This window comes from Mobula hypostoma, chromosome 10 (assembly GCF_963921235.1).
Source record: "Mobula hypostoma chromosome 10, sMobHyp1.1, whole genome shotgun sequence".
NCBI lineage: Eukaryota > Metazoa > Chordata > Chondrichthyes > Myliobatiformes > Myliobatidae > Mobula > Mobula hypostoma.
In genome coordinates this window covers 46,484,407-46,504,480 of record NC_086106.1, presented here as the reverse complement: position 1 = coordinate 46,504,480, position 20,074 = coordinate 46,484,407, and the positions used below count along the sequence as shown (strand labels likewise).

Here is a 20,074-nt window from a genome sequence, read left to right as displayed (position 1 = left end):
TTCCTTTTTGCTTCTTGCCCCCTTCTTAAATAGCGGAGTGACATTTGCAATCTTCCGGTCCTCCAGAACCATGCCAGAATCTATCGACTTTTGAAAGATCATCGCTAATGTCTCCACAATCTCCACAGCTACTTCCTTCAGAACACAAGGGTGCATTCCATCTGGTCCGGGAGATTTATCTACCTTTAGACTATTCAGCTCCCTGAGTACTTTCTCTGTCGTAATTGTGACTGCGCATACTTCTCTTCCCTGCCACCCTTGAGTGTCCGGTATACTGCTGATGTCTTCCTCAGTGAAAACTGATACAAAATACTCGTTCAGTTCCTCCACCATCTCCTTATCTCCCATTACAATTTCTCCAGCATCATTTTCTATCGGTCCTATAGCTACTCTCACCTGTCTTTTACTCTTTATATACTTGAAAAAGCTTTTAGTATCCTCTTTGATATTATTTGCTGGTTTCCTTTCATTGTTAATCTTTTCCCTCTTAATGACCTTCTTAGTTTCCTTTTGTAAGCTTTTAAAAACTTCCCAATCCTCTGTCTTCCCACTAATTTTTGCTTCCTTGTATGGCCTCTCCTTTGCTTTAACTTTGGCTTTGACTTCTCGTCAACCACGGTTGCATCTTTTTTCCATTCGAAAATGTCTTCTTTTTTGGAATATACCTGTCTTGCACCTTCCTCACTTCTCACATAAACTCCAGCCACTGCTGCTCTGCCGTCTTTCCTGCCAGTGTCCCTTTCCAGTCAACTTTGGCCAGTTCCTCTCTCATGCCACTGTAATTTCCTTTACTCCACTGAAATACCGACACATCAGATTTCGGCTTCTCTTTAAGTTATGATCACTGCCTCCTAAGGGATCTTTCACCTCAATCTCTAATCACCTCCAGTTCACTACACAATACCGAATCCAGTACAACCAATCCCCTAGTGGGCTCAACAACAAGCTGTTCTAAAAAGCCATCTCGCAGACATTCTACAAATTCTCTCTCTTGAGATCTAGAGCTGACCTGATTTTCCCAATCCACTCGCATATTAAAATCCCCCACAATTATCATAACACAAGAAGTATGTTTCTTGTGAGTGGCCTCGGAAGGCATTTGCACTGTCAATCTGTCTCATATTCATAAGCTGTGTCATACAAAGCATCAAGTATGCAATGCAAACCATAAATGTAGGACATTATGTTTCATGCATCACATGGCAGTATAAGGTAATTTAAGTAAGGCTGTAGCTGAAGTTTACAGTTCAGGCAGACAGACACCATTCAAATGTCACACTTCTGAATCATAAGACTTGGGAGCAGAATAAGGCCATTCAGCCCATTGAGACCACTGCACCATTCCGTCAAGTCTGATCCTTACTCCCTCCACTCCATTTGCCTGCCTTCTCCCCATAACCTTTGACACCCTGACTAATCAACAGTATGTCAACCTCCGCACTAAATATACCCAAAGACTTGACCTCCACAGCCATCTGTGGCAATGAATTCCACAGGTTCACCACCCTCTGGCTAAAGAAATGACTCTATCACTACAGGAAATATTCTTTCCATCCACTCTACCTTGGCTTTTTGATATTCGATATGTTTCAATGAGGTCACCCTTAATTCTTCTAAACTCCAGTGAGCACAAGCTCAGAACCATCAAATGCTCCTCATAAGTTAACCGTTTCATTCCCGGAATCCTCTGGACTGTCTCCAATGCCAAAACATTTTTTTTTAGATAATGACCCAAAAACTGCTCACAATACTCCAAGTGTGGTCTGATTAATGCCTTATAAAGGCTTACTCATATTCTGGTCCTCTCAAAGTGAATGCTAACATTGCATTTTCCTTCCTTACCACTGAGTCAACCTGCAAGTTAATCTTTATGAAATCGTACACGAGGACTCCCAAGTCTCTTTGCACTCTACTTTATGAATTTTCTCCCTATTTAGAAATTAGCCTGTGCTTTTTTCCCTTCTACCAAAGTGCTTGACCATACACTGCCCTACACTATATTCCATCTGCCACCGCTTTGCTCATACTTCCAATCTCTCTAAATGCTTCCGCAGACTCCTTTTCCTCAACATTACCCACCCCTCCACCTACCTTCATATTGTCCACAAACTAGGCAACAAAGCCATTAATTCTGTCATCTAAATCATTGACATATAATGTGAAAAGAAGTGGTCCCAACACCAGAATACCACTAATTACTGGCAGCCAACCAGAAGAGGCCCCATTCATTCCTACTCTTAGCCTCTTGCCTGTCAGCCAATCATCCATCCATGCTAGTATCTCTCCTGTAAGACCATGGGCTTTTATCTTTCTTAGCAGCCTCATGTGTAGCACTTTGTCAAAGGTCTTCTGAAAATCCAGATAAACAGCATCCATTGACTCTCCTTTCCCTATCCTACCTGTTATTTTCTCAAAGACCTATTTTATTTGGCCCATCTTATCATGTGGTTCCATGTAACCTGAAACCTCAGCCTTAATAATAGGATCCACATCTTCCCAATCACTAATGTCAGGCTTATTGGCTTATAATTTCCTTTCTTCTGCCTCTCTCCTTTCTTAAAGAATGGAATGACATTTTCACACACTTCATGACCCCTGACGCCTGGAACTTCCACCATACTGATAATGTCCTCCACAGTAAAGACTGACACAAAGTTAGTCCGCCATTTTTTGTCCCCATTACTACCTCTCCAGTGCCATCTTCCAGTGATCCGATATCTGCTTTTGCCTCTCTTTTACTCTCTGTATTTATAAACACGTTTGGTATCCACTTTCATATTATTGGCTAGCTTACCTTTATATTTCATCTTTTCTCTCCTAATAGTTTTTTAGTTGCCTTCTGTTGGTTTTTAAAACCTTCTCAATCTTCTAACTTCCCACTAATTTTTGCCATATTTTATGTTTTGTTGTCTTTGACCTCGCTTGTCAGCCAAGGTTGTCTCATCCTGTCTTCATCATTGGGATGTAGAGTATCTATCCTGCACCTTCTGAATTGCCACCAGAAACTCCAGCTATTGTTTTTTGCCATCACCCCTGCTAGTATCCCCTTCTAATCATCTTTGACCAACTCCTCTCTCGTGCTTCTGTAATTCCCTTTTCTCCACTGTAAAGTTGGTACACCTGAATTTATCTTCTCCCTCTCAAACTGCAGGGTGAATTATTCCTTATTATGATAACTGCCTCCTAACTGTCCCTTTACTTTAAGATTCCTAATCAAACCTGCAAGCTGCTCTAAAAAGCCACCTCATAGGCATTCTACAGATTCCATCTTTTGCAATCCAGCACCAACCTGATTTTCCCAATTAACCTGCATACTGAAATCTCCTGTGACTATTGTGACATTGGCCTTATTGCATGCATTTTCTATCTCCTATTCTAATTTATATTCCTCACCCTGGCTGCTGCTGGGAGGCCCGCATTTCACTCCCAGCAGACTCTTTTTACCTTTGCAGTTTCTTAACCCTACCCACAAGGATTCTACATTTTCTGATCCTATGTCACCTTTTCCTAAGGATTTGATTTCAGTTTTAATTAGCAGAGCCACCCCACTGTCTCTCCTTACCTGCCTGTCCTTTTGATACAATGTGCATCTAGGGATATTTTAGCTCCCAACTATGATCTTTTAGCCACAATTCAGTGATGCCCACAATGTCATACTTGCCAATCTGTAATTATGCTACAGGATCATCTACCTTACCCTGTACGCTGTGCACATTCAAATACAACACCTTCAGTCCTGTATTCATCACCCTTTTGAGTTTAGCCCCACGTTACACTTCAACTCATCCCACTGACTGCAGTTTTGCCCTGTCCTTCCTCACAGTCTCAGGACGTGCTGCATCAACTTGTATACCAACTGTCCCATCCTCAGCCCTGTCACTCCAGTTCCCATTCCCCAGCCAAGGACCGGTTTCATTTCATTTGCTTTCAAGTACAGTGCATCAATCTAACTGTCCATTTATCCTAAAGCGCTTTCTTCCCTTAATGCACATTGCAAAGTCCAACCTTGAATGACGTTTAGTCCACCATTCATTCTCATTTGCACCTTTGGCTCTGAGTCAGTTTTGGCCTTCCATTAAAAGCAGATAAAACTGCAGGCAATTATTATTGAGAAACTCAAAAACTAAAACATGAAATTTAATTCTCCCCTCGAGAATTCCTCTCAGGTGAGCTCCAAAGTTCTCTGGTAAAGGTCCAAGAACAATTTTTTCCACATGCTTATTAGGTGCATTGCTTACCGGTGAGATTAGAGTGTTGAAGACAATACTTACGCTACAATTCCAGAAAAGTGCAACATTTCGGCAGTCAGGTATGATAAATAGCTGTACAGGAATACGAACAGAGGTTCGATCACGCGGATATTCTCTGTGAAGCGAGTGGTAAGGGCTGCAATGATTCCATAAATAACTCCCACAAGTAAACCTCCGAATCCCACAAGAAAGAACTTGATAATTCCAACCAAAATATCGGACACTGCAATTGAGGGCATGATGCAGAAAGTCTTAAACAATTTGTATAAAACCTGCAAGAAGAAAGAAAATCATTATTGTTTTTCCCAGTTATGTAATTTATTTTACTTCTTTCCAGAATATCTGGAAATGTTGTGGCAGCAATTAGTTAAATGTCACTCTGAGAGTAATTTCTATAGTGGACCAGTGATTCAGAGCACTGTCTCTATCCAATGGAAGTGGCCAATTTATGCTGACTGTACTGTCTAGTGAGCAACATGGTCACAGAGATACCACTGGTAGTGCTGGTACTCATAGCTCCAATAATACATGTTTGATCCTGACAGCTGCCGCTGTGCTCACACGGGACCACATATTTCCCTTGGACGCTCCATTTTCCTTTGAAAGATGTGCTGATTGGTAGGTTAATTGTAAATTACCCTGAGTAAATGCGCCTATGAGAAGTGGGGGGGGGCGTTAGGAAGGGACAATCGGCAATAAAGAGGGAATAGAAGGGGAGATTGGATTGTGAGCAGAGACCTAGTGTGCTGAATGTCTTCCATCGACATTGTTAGGGGATATAAGAATGAGCTGAGTTATTAGCTCCATAAGCCCATTGCCACAGGTCTGCTTCGTGACCCAAGCTCCCTGGAGTGAAATTCCTGATCGCCATTTGCTGTACACTGTGGAGTTGCAATATCTCCATTGAGATAGCGCCTGATGGATGATCATGTGAATACAAATGTCTGTGTCAGCCTGTCTTACAATGTGGTGACGATCTATGAACTGTGTAAAAGTTTCAGGCGCTATAACTGCTGCTTGATCTTTAAAAGGTAGCCCAGTGTGTATCTGGTAGGGTTGCTGTTTCTGAGTACCAGGGACCCAGATTTAATCCTCAACTTCACTCTGGGAACTTGCACATTCTTATTGTAACTGCATGCATTTCATCCAGGGTGCTCCAATCAATAAGATCAATCTTCATTAACGGATATAACTGAACAAGAGAAATTAAGCAAACGTCTCTCAATTTTATCTGTTTAATAATGATACCCCAAGCTTATTAAATGGCAAAAGCATCTACCCATTTGATTACAGAAAGCCTCCTGCTGAATTTAAAATTTCCAAGGAGTTTTTAATTTTCTGTGGTTATAGATTAGTATTGATGAACAGCTGGAAATTATAAATCTCACACAGATGAAGTAGAATAGATCAAGAATAGGACAGATAGTCTCCCAATCACAGTATCAGGTACAGTACACGACAGTATAATCTTGAACACCTCTATTAACACATCACTGCAAAAACAATTGCGCCTCATGCTGTCTCCCTCATGTTGCTCTGCAGAATGAGGAGATGCCATTAGTAAGCATTCAGCAATCTCTTCTAGGCAACATCGTCTAAATAGGCAACACTGCCTAGCTGGGCAATTTTGTCTTAACCCTCTCACAGACATTCCCATTTGTTCTCCCGATCACCTTGCCTTCTCATGCTTATTGTTTTCTAATTATCTCAGTTCAGAAGAAAGGTCATCAAATTGAATTATTTCCACAAATGCAGTTTCACCTGGTGAGTGTTTTCCGCACACTCTGCTTCTGTTTCAAATTTCCTACATCTGCAGTGAGTTTGTGTTGCCACCTGATAATCTGTTGTACCTTGTGTGATTAAGAATCAAACACAGTTATTGTCCTATTGTGTCCTCGGGCTCTCAGCTTCATGTCACAACACCACCTGCTCCAGGAATGATGTACCACACAAGAGTTTCACCGTTTAAGCCAGAGTCAATCAAATGTTACAAGGACTAAATGAAATGATATAAAGCCTCCTCCGCAGAAGCATACAATCCCGCAAATTCTCCCTCTGGATCAAGTGCTATAGAAATGAGTCATTTTATAAAAACATGGCTTTTACTTTAAATGGAGTGCAATTAAAGAGAGTCCCTGTGCTTGGCGTTTTATTAATTTCTTCCCTATGTAGGCTGTCAGTAACTATGTTAACTATGACAGGAGGGGGAGGGATGGAGCCAAGATCTGGACAGTTGATTGGCAAAAGGGATATGAGAGGATCATGGGACAGGAAGCCTAGGGAGAAAGATAAGGGGGGGGTGGCGAAAAGCCCAAAGCGGTCTCCCAGTCTGCATCGGGTCTCGCCAATATATAAAAGGCCACATCGGGAGCACCAGACGCAGTATATCACCCCAGCCGACTCACAGGTGAAGTGTCACCTCACCTGGAAGGACTGTTTGGGGCCCTGAATGGTGGTAAGGGAGGAAGTGTAAGGGCATGTGTAGCACTTGTTCTGCTTACAAGGATAAGTGCCAGGAGGGAGATTGGTGGGGAGGGATGGGGTGGAACGAATGGACAAGGGAGTCGGAATGGATAAGGGAGCTACAAAATCCCAGAGGGATATTTCAGCTTTGTGCCAACCTGTAATTAGTGCCCTGTTTTCCACTTAACTTTCACCTCTGCTTTACTTTTCATTAGATTAAATTGTGTAGGCATAGGCATGAAATAAACTCCAATTTCCACGTTACTTAGAGGATAGAGTAATCCATTCATGGCTTCACCTGGTCATATCAACATCTTTGTTCACGTGGTGTGGCAGAAATTCAAGGGTTTTCATTGGAAAATTGAATAACTGGCAAAGAAGGCAAGCGAGAGGCAGAATATAAGAGAAGTGAGGTCGGCGAACAGCTGGAATTTCGTCTGCATTTCTTGTCTCCCACATGAGGAATGTAGTGATCGCATGAGGGTGCAGAGGAGATTCCTGGGGTTTCAGTTGTGAGGAAAGACTGAATTGGCTGGGTTTGCTTTCCTTGGAGCAGAGGAGGTTTACTGCGAGGTGTCTGACAAGTATGCAAAATGATGAAGGACATAGAGAGGGAAGAAAGTAGGACACTTTCCCCCATCACAGAGTATTCTACAACCAGAAGTCATAGGTTTAGTGTAAGAGGGAAGAGGGTATCTAAAAAGGAAGTTTCCACTGGTGCAGTGGTTAGAATCTGGAACATGCTATCTGAGTGTGCAGTGGGGGTAGAGACTCTTATAACGTTGTAGACATCTTGGGAAAAGCATTTGAGTCACCAAGGCATAAAAGGCTATCAACCAAGTGCTGGACATGATTGGCAGCAAGACCTGTTTCTCTGCTGTATTACTCTTTGGCTCAATAATTCTTAACTTGAGGAATGCAAGCCCAATTACTAGAACTAAACTCTCTTTCCATTAGATTTCAGAGTGTCTGGAGCTGCAGGATGGTGAGCCCACAACAGACAGGAACTAATTTACAATCACTAAAGTCACTAAAATCACTAAAATCTTGAGATATCTTATTTTCCTGTCATTATAATTTATTACTGACCAACATGTTCAAGATTTCTGAACTTTGTTTTTATTACAAATTGAGCTGCAGCCTATAGCAAAGAACTGCACTCCACTGGTTAGAAAAATGCACCAGTAAAGATATGTGAACAGTTTGCAACATTGAAAGCTTTTCTAATGTGTTATCCGTGTACTTGAGTAGGCCAGTTTTTAAAATTCCTCTGTGTTCAATATTTGATGTTTTATGGACGACTTAGCAATATCCAACAAGTGATTCTTCTTGATCAAATTAAGCTTTTTGAAAGTCTTTTCAGTATTTTGTATTGGGCAGTGGTCAATTGTTCTGCCAATAGTTAATTTCTTCCTGAAGACACTGATCCTCGCATGGATAAAGCCCTGGCTGATTGACAGGAGGCGAAGTGTGGTAATAGATCTGGAATCATTTTTGTGAACCTCCTTTGAACCCCCTCCAGTTTGCTAGTTGGCTGCTGGTGACTAGTGGCGTTCCACAGGGGTCTGTGTTGGGACTGATCCCTTTTACATTGGATGTCAGTAATTTGGATGATGGCATTGATGGCTTTGTTGCAAAGTTTGCAGATGATATGAACATAGCTGGAGGGGCAGGTAGTTTTGAGGAAGTAGAGAGGCTACAGAAGGACTTGGACAGATTCGGAGAATGGGCAAAGAAATGGAAGATGGAATACAGTGTCAGGAAGTATATGGTCATGCACTTGGTAGAAGAAATAAAAGGGGTAATTATTTTCTAAATGGAGAGAAAATGCAAAAAAAAAACTGTGGCACAAGGGGACTTGGGAGATCTTGAGCAGGATTCCCTAAAGGTTAATTTGTAGGTTGAGTCTGCGGCAAATGTGACGTTGCCATTCATTTCAAGAGGTCTAGTATATAAAAGCAAGGATGTAATGTTGAGACTTTGTAAAGCACTGGTGAGGCCTCATATGGAGTATTATGAGCAGTTTTGGGCCCCTTATCTCAGAAAGGATGTGCTGAAACTGGAGAAGGTTCAAGGGAGGTTCATGAAAATGATTCCAGGATTAAACAGCTTTTCATATGAAGAGAGTTTGATGGCTCTGGGCCTGTATTCAATGGAATTCAGAAGAATGAGGGGTGGCCTAATTGAAATCTATCAAATGGGGAAAGGCCTTGATAGAGTGGATGTGGAGAAGATGTGTCCGATGATGGGAGAGTCTAAGGCCAGAAGACACAGCCTCAAAATAGAAACAGGGATGAGGATGAATTTCTTTAGCCAGAGAGTGGTGAATCTGTGGAATTCATTACCACAGGCAGCTGTGGAGACCAAGTCTGTGTATTTATTTAAGGCAGAGGTTGATAGGTTCTTGATTGTTCAGGACATGAAAGGATACGGATAGAGGTCAGGAGATTGGGCTGAGAGGAAAATTGGATCAGCCATGATGACATGACGGAGCAGACTCGATGGGCCAAATGATCTAATTCTGCTCCTATATCTTATGGTCTTTTGGTTGTTGAACACATTCATTTTTCTTCACTTAGCACTCCTCTGAAAAATTACAGCTCCAGCTGCTCAGGAGCTGGAATTCACAACCCTCGTACTGTAAGCCAAGATGAAACTATAAGGCCATAAGATATTGGAGCAGAATTAGGCCATTCAGCCCATCGAGTCTGCTCTGGCATTCCATCATGGTTGATCCCAGAGCCCACTCAATCCCATACACCTGCCTTCTTGCCATATCCTTTGATGCCCTGACCGATCAGGAAACGATCATCTTCTGCCTTAAATATACCCACGGACTTGGCCTCCACCGCAGTCTGTGACAGAGCATTCCACAGATTCACCACTCTCTGGCTGAAAAAATTCCTCCTTAACTCTGTTGTAAAGGGTCACTCCTAGATTTTGAGGAGCTTTATTTGCATTTACCTTTCCTGTGAACACGTGGGTCTCCTCTGCCTGCTCCGGTTTTCTTCCACGTCCCGAAGATGCATGGTTGGGGTTAGTAGGTTGTGGGCATGGTGTGTTGGCAGCAGAAGTGTGGTGACCCTTACAGGCTTCCCAGCAGAACCCTCAGACGGTATGCAATACCCTGGCTAAAATGTTGTTTCTACCGCTGTGCTGTGAGGCTTTTCATTTCATTTTCAGCAGTTTGTTCTGTTCGTTAAGTTTCATAGACTAGTATCCTGGCTTCGGCTGAGATAAGGAGTACTTGTCAGCCAATCAGGAGTGGTACCATGGAACATTTGAGAGAGCTGGGTGGAATCAGATTTCTGAGGGGCAGGGTCTGTTTTGGGGTTGTTTTTGTCAGGAGGTGCAGAGAAGAGCACAAGGGAAGATGCTTAGAGGATCCCATCTCAAGGGAAGACTCCATTGCAAGGAATGCTTTGTGCAGAAGAATGATTTCAAGGAGGAAGTGCCAATACTCTGAGTTATCCAGTTTGTTCATGAAGTTCGAATTGTGGTTGGTGATGGGGGTCCAGCATTGTGAGTAAAGCGATCCACCCAACAACTTCTGAAACGAACTCCAATGTTTATGTGCACATTTAGACTGGTTTGACTGTAATGGGCCCTTTTCTTCCTTTTACTGTTAACTGTCTGTTAAAGTTGGAATATTGCTAACTATACTTCTACTGTAATTTTATGCCTGTATACGATCTGCTATTTCCTGGTGAATGATAACTTTGCATATTTACAAAGCATTCATCACAACTTCCTTTCCCTCATTGGAACATTCCAATGTTCCTGTTTGGTTGAACCCAAATCATACCGAGCCTAGATGTGTGTTGATTATTGAAGGTGGCCTTCTCACCGTTACCCTTGCAATGCTGATTCACGCTGACTCATTAGCCAGAGTTAGCTCATGAGCCGAGTTTGTTAGGAGCCTGGTGAGAGGGTTACATTGTGGGGGTTTACGTGGAGATGCAATGCTGCATAAGGATTGATGAGGTGGTTTATTTGTGTGTTTAAGCCAATGTTTTGTGGGAAGTGAGGTGTGTCATAATTAAGGTACGTTATTATGGATGCGGCAGAGATTAAGTTCTGATGCAAAACAAAGAAGGTATCCTCATGAAATACTTGTGTTCCGAGCAGGGTTGCTGTCGGAATTCTTGATGATCTGCTACTTAGAGGGCTGAGTTCTGTAAAAGTATTGGGAAAAGTTACGCTGATCGAATGGCATTTTGACAAATCACCTGGTAAGGATGTCGTGTTAGTCCACGCTACCAGTGATGTGACTGAAGTCAGACTGCCCGATAAGATAGGGACACCTGGAGAGGTGGGGTCATGGCCAGTCCATGTCTTTAGAGAATGGGGGAATGTAGCTGAGCGTGATGATTTTAAAGGTAGGTTGTTCTCTTTTCTTCCCAATGGGTGGGAGTAGATAAAGACATTTTCGATCTCTCTCTGCTACAGTTGAAAGTTCCCAACAGCTTCAAAAGGGCAAAAACCATACCAGTGCCCAAGGAGAGCAGTGTGAGAGTTCACTCAATGACTGTCAGCCAGTAGCACTCACATCTACAATGAAGGGAGGTTGGTCATGGCGAGAATCAACTCCTACTTCAGCGTGGATCTGGACACACTGCAATTTGCCTGTCGCCACAATGGTCTACGGTAGACACAATCTGGATAGCTCTCCACACAGCCTTGGATCACTGGACAATGCAAGTACCTATGTCAGGATGGTTTTTATTGACTACAGGTCAGTACTTAACACCATCATTCCCACAGTCTTCATCAAAAAGCTACAGAACCTGGGCTTCTGTACCTCCCTCTGTAACTGGATCCTGAACCTCTTAACCAGATCACAATCTGTGCAGATTGGAAATAATATCTCCACCTCACTGACAATTAACACTGGTGCTCCACAGAGATGTGTGCTTAGCCCACTGCTCTACTCTCTCTAAACCCATGACTGTGTGGCTAGGCACAGCTCAAATGCCATCTATACATTTGCTGATGATACAACCATTGTTGGCAGAATCTCAGATGGTGATCAGAGGGAGTAAAGGAATAAGATATACTAGTTAGCTTATTGTAGACTTCAGGAAGGGTAAAACAAGGGAACACACACCAATCCTCACAGAAGATCAGAAGTGGAGAGAGTGAGCAATTTTTAAGTTCCAGGGTGTCAAGATTTCTGAGGATCTACCCTGGACACAACATATTAATGCAGCTATAAAGAAGGCAAGACAGTGGCTATATTTCATTCAGAGTTTGAGGAGATTTAGTTTGACAAAAAAATCACAGAAAATTTTCTATAAATGTACCATGGGGAGCATACTGACTGGCTGCATCACCGTCAGATATGGGCGGGGGGAGGGGTCTACAGCACAAGATCGAGATAAGCTGCAGAAACTTAAAAATTCATCAGTTTCATCATGGGTACTACCCTCCGTAGTATCCAAGACATCTTCAAGGAGCGGTGCCTCAGGAAGGCGGCATCCGTCATTAAGGATCCCCAACACCCTGGACGTGCCGATTGTTCCCATTGGGAAGGAGGTATAGAGGCCTGAAGGCACACACTCAGTGATTGAGGAACAGTTTCTTCCCCTCTGCCATCCGATTTCTGAATGGACGTTGAACACCACCTCACTGATTCTGTTATTTTTGCATTACTTATTTCAACTTAACTATTTAATAGACATATATACACTTTGTTACTCTGCTTTTTTTCTCTATATTTATTTATCATGTATTTCATTGTGCTGCAGCTGTAATGTCAATAAATTTCACGACATATGCCATGATATTAAATCTGATTCTGATTGTCTATGAAGTGAGTGACAGGATTTGTCTGATGTGAAAGATCTAATGGGTCCTTCAGCAATTGATTTAAATTCTGAGCCGGTTTTGGGTATAACATCACTGGTCAATAAATGCCAAAGTGTACCTGCAGAGAGCCAAAGTTACCTTAGGCCGAGAAGGTTGCCAAGCCCACCCGATGGGGAAGAAGAATCTGAGGCTTGGGCTGAGCACACATCTCAGTAACTGGATGAGTGGCAGTGCTCAGATAATATGAGAAAACAGAGACTGGTAGAGAGATTTAAAAGGTATGGCTGCTGATTCATTGAGATCCTTAAAGGCAGAATACCTGTTGGTCTTGTCAGTTAACTATATGCAAGCATTACAAATGTTTCTGGCATGACAAACAGCCCAGACAATCTTTAGGCACACACTCTAGGAGGAAGGAGAGAAGTTTTCTGCGTACCTTTTCAGGCTAGATAAACGGCTGCATTGCTTGTGCCATGAAGGAGCCGTTTAACTGGCTGAGATAAATCAGTTACAGGTGGAGCAAGTTGTGCGGGGTGGACAGTTACATGACACGATTGCTCTACACATTCCAATGACTCCATAAGACCATAAGACAGCGGAGCAGTATCAGATCATTTGGCCCATTGAGTCTGCTCTGCCATTCAGTCATGGCTGATCCATTTCTACCTCCTCCTCAACCCCATTCGTGGCCTTCTCCCAGTAACCTTTGATGCTGTGTCCAGTCAAGGACCTATCAATCTCCACCTTAACTATACCCAATGACCTGGCCTCCACCGCTGCCAGTGGTAACAAATTCCACAGATCCACCACCCTCTGGCTAAAGAAATTTCTCCACATCTCTGTTTTGAAAGGTGCCCCTCTATTCTGAGGCTGTGCCCTCTTGTCCTAGACTCTCCCACCATGGGAAATATCCTTTCCACATCTACATTGTCTAGTCTTTTCAACATTCAAAAAGTTTCAGTGAGATCCCCCTACATCCTTCTAAGTTTCAGCAAGTACAGAAATAGAGCCATCAAACATTCCTCATATGAGAACCCTTTCATTCCCAGAATTATCCTTGAGAATCTTCTCTGAACTCCCTCCAATGCCAGCACATCTCTTATCAGATAAGGAGCCCAAAACTGTTCACAATACTCGAGATGAGGCCTCACCAGTGCCTTATAAAGCCTCAGCATCACATCCTTGCTCTTGTATTCTAGACCTCTTGAAATGGATCTAACATTGTACTTGCCTTTCTCTCCACTGACTGAACCTGCAAGTTAACCTCTAGCATGTTCTGCATAAGGGCTCCCAAGTCCCTTTGCATCTCAGATTTTTGGATTTTCTACCGAAGTGAATGACCACATATTTTCCAACATTGTATTTCATTTACCACTTTCTTGTCCATTCTCCTAATCTGTCTAAATCCTTCTGCAGCCTACCTGTTTTCTCAACACTACTTGCCCCTCCACCAATCTTTGTATCATCTGCAAACTTGGCAGCAAAGCCAACTAGGTCAATGATATACAGCGTAAAAAGAAGTAGTCCCAACACCAGTGCCTGTGGAATACCACTAGTCACTGGCAGCCAACCAAAGATCCATTTATTCCCATTCGCTGCCTCCTACCAATCAGCAATGCTCCAACCATGCTAGTAACTTTTCTATAATACCATAGGCTCTTAACTTGGTAAGCAGCCTCATGTGTGGCACCTTGTCAAAGGGCTCCTGCAAGTCCATATATACAACATCTTCTGCATCCCCTTTATCTATCCTACCTGTAATTGCCTCAAAGAATTCCAACAAGTTCGTCAGGCAAGACTTTTCCTTAAGGAAACTATGCTGACTTCGTCCTATCTTGTCCTGTGTTACCAAGTACTCTATAACTTCATTCGAAACAATTGACTCCAACATCTTCACAACCACTGATGTCACACTAACTGGTCTATAATTTCCCTTCTGCTGCCTCCCTCCTTTCTTAAAGAGTGAAGTGACATTTGGAATTTTCCAGTCGTCTGGAATCATGCTGGAGTCCAATGATTCTTGCAATATCATTACTATTGCCTCTTTCAGAACCCTCATGTGCAGTTCATCTGGTCTGGGTGACTTACGTACTTGTAGGTCTTTCAGCTTTTTAAGCATATTCTCCCTTGTAATAGTAACTGCACCCACTTCTCTTCCTTCACACCCTTCAACATCTGCCACAGTGAAGACTGATGCAAAATACTCATTTAGTTCATCTACCATCTCCTTGTCCCCGCATTATTATTTCTCTTGCCTCATTTTCTAGTGGTCCCATATCCACTTTCATCTCTCTTTTAATTCTTTATATACGCGAAAAAGCTTCTTCTTTGAAAGAAAACTCCCCAAGTACGCAGGACTGGTCAGCAACTGTCAGCAGGCTGGATGGAGAGCGAGGTGTCTCCCAGTGGAGGTTGGTTGTAGGGGATTCATAGCCCGTTCTATAGTTAGAGCCTTCAGCATTTTGGGCATCGAGGGAGAGAGGAAGAGGAGAGCCATCCTCAGTACCACTGATGCAGCAGAGTGGGCCTCAAGATGGCTGTGGCTCAAAAGAGGGGAGCCATGGAGTCATAAATAGCTAGCCATCTGGACGCAAGCTGGGGTCTGATCAGCCCCGGCTGGGTCACCTGGAGGAGGGTGTATGATGTTGAAAGACCCGAAACACCCGATGATTCCAGGAACATCACTGAAGATGTGTCCAGAAGCATCAGTAGATGTACGTACACAGCCACCTTGATATTATTTGCTAGTTTGCTTTCATATTTCATCTTTTCTCTCCTAATGATGCTTCTAGTTGTGTCACAATGGCGGGGCAATGGGAGCAAGGGTGGACCCAAATGCAAGACACATCTTGTGAGGTTACTTAAATTTAGTTTATTGTTCGAAACCAGGAGAGCGAGACAGGAGTAGGAATAGCGAACTGGACAAGGACTGAGGACTACGACTAGGCTGGGACCAAAGGTTTGGGCTAGGACTCTGAATCGGCTCCCAGAACTAGAGGAGACAAAAAGAGGCTAGGGTATGGACTCCAAGCTCGAGACTGGGCAAGGACCCAGTACCTGGGTCTTGCCTCGGGCTCGGACCCCAGAACCAGGTATGGACATGACATGGGCTAGGGAGAGGAGGACCATGGAAAACAGAGCCTCGGTCTCGGGAGAGCAGGTACATGGAACCATAGACACATACACAAAACACAGAGTCAGGACCCCTCCTTGGGTACAGGACATAGGGCCGGGACTCACACACAGAACAGAGAGCCGGGACTCTTCCTTGGGTACAGGACATAGGGCCGGGACTCATAACCCCCCGTGGGGCAATGGCAAGACGGCCAGACTTACCCCATGGAGGCAAGGACAAGACGAGACAAGACATGACTCTCCACAGGGCAACAGCAAGGCAGCCTGACTTACCCCACGGAGGCGAGGACAGGACAAGACATGACTCCCCGCAGAGCAATGGCAAGACGGCCTGACTTACCCCACGGAGGCAAGGACAGGACGAGACATGACTCCCCGCAGAGCAACGACAAGACAGCCTGACTTACCCCACGGAGGCGAGGACAGGACAAGACAAGACATGACTCCCCACAGAGCAATGGCAAGACGGCTTGACTTACCCCATGGGGGCGAGGACAAGACAAGACAAGACCAACACGAATGAACACCAGACAGTACCTATCTAGCTTCAGTGATGGAACTAGACCAAAGTGCAGGTGGGGGCTGCAGACGAGGGCTAGAGGTGAGAGGGGCAGAGAAGGGATTCAGACAAGGGGGTAGGACAGGAATCACAGACCGCCAGGACTTGACTTAGAACTGGGAAGCCACGAGGACCAGGACTTGTACTTGGAACTTGAATGCCACCAGGGCCAGGACTTGGACTTGGAACTTGAATGCTGCCAGGGCCAGGACTTGGACGCGGTACTTGGATGCCGCCGGGATCAGGACGTGGACGTGGTACTTGGACGCCGTCGGGGCCAGAACATTGACGTGGTACTTGGATGCCACTGGAGCCAGGACGTGGACATGGTACCTGGATGCCGCCGGAGCTAGGATGTGGACGTGGTACTTGGACACCGCCGGAGCTAGGACGTGGACGTGGTACTTGGATGCCGCTGGAGCCAGGACGTGGTGCTTGGAGCCTCCGGGTAGCGCCGAGCTCTCAACTTGGCCCAGGAGCAGTAGACAGCTGCTTTTGATTCTCTCCGGTGGGTAAACTGACAGACCCACCTTGATGAGGAAACTTTGCAGGCTCGCTTCGGTGAGGTAACTGGACAGGGTTGCTCCGGTGAGGAAAGGCGAATTACTGACACTCGCTTTGGGCGGAGACTAGGCTTGCTCCGGCCAGATGACATCGGCACGCCGTGACTTTGCAGACACTCCCGCACCGAACGGCTGAAAGCCGGAGACTATAAACTACCGGTTCAGCCGAGTGTTAATTGCCTCTAATCACCAAGGTCGAGGGACATGGGAAAACAGGGAATCAACGGTCCGGATCGTAACATAAACAAAGTAAATTTAAAGGGACCCCAATCTGGACCATGACAAGTTGCTCTCTGTAGGTTTTTAAAAATTTCCCGATCCTCAATCTTCCCATTAATTTTTGCTTGGTTGTATGCCTTTTCATTTGCTTTGGCTTCCCTTGTCAGTCATAGTTAGACTATTTTATCATTTGAAAATGTCTTTGTTTTTTAAATACATCTATCCTGCACCTTCCTTGTTCTTCCCAGAAACACACACCATTGCTGCTCTGCTGTCATCCCTGCCAGCACCTCCTTCCAGTTTACTTTGGCAAAAATCCTCTGTAATTTCCTTTACTCCACTGAAATACTGCTACATCAGACTTTACTTTCTCCCATCTAATTTCAAGCTGATCTCAATCATATCGTGATCATTGCCTCCTAGGTGTTTCTTTACCTTAAGATCCCAAAATGCCTCTAGTTCGTTACATAACACCCAATCTGGTATCCTGATCCTCTCAGCGGCTCAATGCCGAACTGCTCTATGAAGACTCACGACATGCAACCCCCTCTCTCTTTTGCTGAGCCACATAGAGAAGGAAGAATTGATGGAGGAGTGGAGGGTTTCAAACAGTCAGTAAGAGTTGTGACCTCTTTTGCTGAAGTGGACCTTGATGCCATACGAGTAGGGGTTTTACAAAAAGGAAGTGAAAAACCTACAAGCTGAGGTGTCTCAATTGAAGTCGGCTAGTGGTGCAAAAAGAAACGTGATATGCCGGCTAGAAAATCTGAACTACCTGTAGGACTTAGCAAGCAGAGCAGAGGAACGCTGCTGAAAGGACTTGCAAAGTGACTGGTATTTTCTGTTACCACTGTGGCGAGAATGGAGATTTCAAGAGGGTGTGCGAAGGACAGGAAAACTTCCAGCAAGTAACCCAGCCATTAACTAAACAAAAAGGTAAGATGGGAAGCTTCAGATGGACCCTGTAAGGGAATGGGCTTTGCATCTCAGAAAAAACATTGAATTGAATTGAATTGACTTTATTACTTACGTCCTTCACATACATAAGGAGGAAAAATCTTTAAGTTACGTCTTCATCTAAATGCGCGGTGTACAATTTATAGTAATTTTTAATAAGTATTATCTACAATGGGATAGTCAATATAACATAGAAATACAGTTGCATCAGCATGAATTAAGCAGTCTGATGGCCTGGTGGTAGACTTCGTCTCAGAGCCTGTTGTTCTTGGCTTTTATTCTACAGTACCATTTCCTGGATGGTAGCAGCTGGAACAGTTTGTGGTTGGGGTGACTCGGGTTCCCAATGATCCTTCGGGCCCTTTTTACACTCCTGTCTTTGTAACAGTGGGAATTTCACATCTACAAGTGTGCTGGGCTGTCCGCACCACTCTCTGCAGAGTCCTGCGATTGAGGAAAGTGCAGTTCTCATATCAAGCAGTGTTCCAGTATCAAGTGAAATGCTAATGTGCAAAACGCTGCTCCTGAAGGGTTCGTGAGACCAAGCTCTGACGTATCCATATTGATTGAAGTTATTTAAGGTAAAGCAACCCTTAGGAGGCAGTGATCATAATATGATCAAATTCACTGTGCAATTTGAGAGGGTGAAGCTAAAGTCAGATGTATCAGTATTACAGTAGAGTAAAGGGAATTACAGAGGCACGAGAGAGGAGCTGGCCAAAGTGGATTGGAAAGGGACACTAGCAAGGATGACGGCAGAGCAGCAATAGCTTAAGATTCTGGGACCAATTTGAAAGATGAGGGATAGATGTTTCCCAAAGAAGAAGTAGTATCCTAAAGACAGGATGAAACAGCCATAGCTGACAAGGGAAGTCAAAGCCAACATAGAAGTAAAGTATCAAAGAGCAAAAGCTTGTGGGAAATTATTGGGTTGGGAAGCTTTTAAAAACCAAATGAAGGCAACTAAAAGAGCCATAAGGAGTGAAAAGATGAAATATGAAGTTAAGCTAGCCAAGAATATCCAAGTCTTTTCAGATATATAAAGAGTGAAAGAGAGGAGAGCACAGATATTAGACCGCTGGAAAATGATGCTGGAGATGTAGTAATAGGAGGCAAGGAATTAGCGAATGAACTGAATAAGTATTTTGCGTAAGTCTTCACCCTGGAAGACACTAGCAGTATACCAAATGTTCAAAAGTATGAGCGCACGGAAGTGAATGTAGTGGCTATTACTAGGAAGAAGGTTCTTGGGAAACTGGAAGATCTGAAGATAGATTAGTCTCCTGGACCAGATGAACTATACCGCGTGTTCTGAAAGAGGTCACTGAAGCGATCTTGGAGGCATCAGTAATGATCTTTCAAGAATCATCAGATTCTGTCATGATTCTGGAGGAATGGAAAATTGCAAACGTCACTCCATTCTTCAAGAAGGGAGAGAAGCAAAAGGAAGGAAATAATAGGCCAGTTAGTCGTACAGTGGTTGTGCAGTTGTTGGAGATGATTATTAAGAATGAGCTTTTGGGGTACCTGGAGGTACATGATAAAATGTCCCAAAGTCAGTATGGTTTCCTTAAGGGAAACTCTTGCCTGACAAATCTGGTGGAATTATTTGAGGAAATAACAAGTAGGCAAGACAATGGAGAATTGGTTGATGTTGTGTACTTGGATTTTCAGACAGCCTTTGACAAGGTGCCATGGCATTACAGGAAAAATTCGAGCATGGATAGAGTATTGGCTGATTTGCAGGTGGCAAAGAGCAGGAATAAAGGGAGCCTTTTCTGAATGGCTGCCAGTGACTAGTGTTCCACGGGGGTCTGTGTTAGGGCCGATTCTTTTTATGTTATATGTCAATGATTTGGATGATGGAATTGATGTCTTTGTGACCAAGTTTGCAGACAATACAAAGACCCTTGAAGGCGCAGGCAGTGTTGAGGAAGCAGGGAGCCTGCAGAAGGATTCAGACAGATAAGAGAATTGGCAAGGAAGTGGCAGCTGGAATACAGTGTTGATATGTCATGCACTTTGATAGAAGGAATAAAAGTGTGGACTATTTTCTAAATGGGGAGATAATTCAAAAATCTGAGGTGCAAAGGGCCTTGGGAGCCCGTGTATAGGATTCT

At 43.9% G+C, this 20,074-nt stretch overlaps 1 protein-coding gene across 6 annotated transcripts in view; it reads right to left on the bottom strand.

Annotated features, from left to right (window-relative positions):
* Window positions 1-20,074, bottom strand: part of LOC134352884 (sodium/hydrogen exchanger 2-like) — a 426,743-nt gene that overhangs the window by 319,878 nt on the left and 86,791 nt on the right. For all 6 annotated transcript variants that reach the window (XM_063060448.1, XM_063060451.1, XM_063060454.1 and 3 more), the window contains exon 3: window positions 4,272-4,522. In XM_063060448.1, coding sequence (XP_062916518.1) covers window positions 4,272-4,522 — 251 coding nt within the window. The remainder of the gene's footprint in view (window positions 1-4,271; window positions 4,523-20,074) is intronic.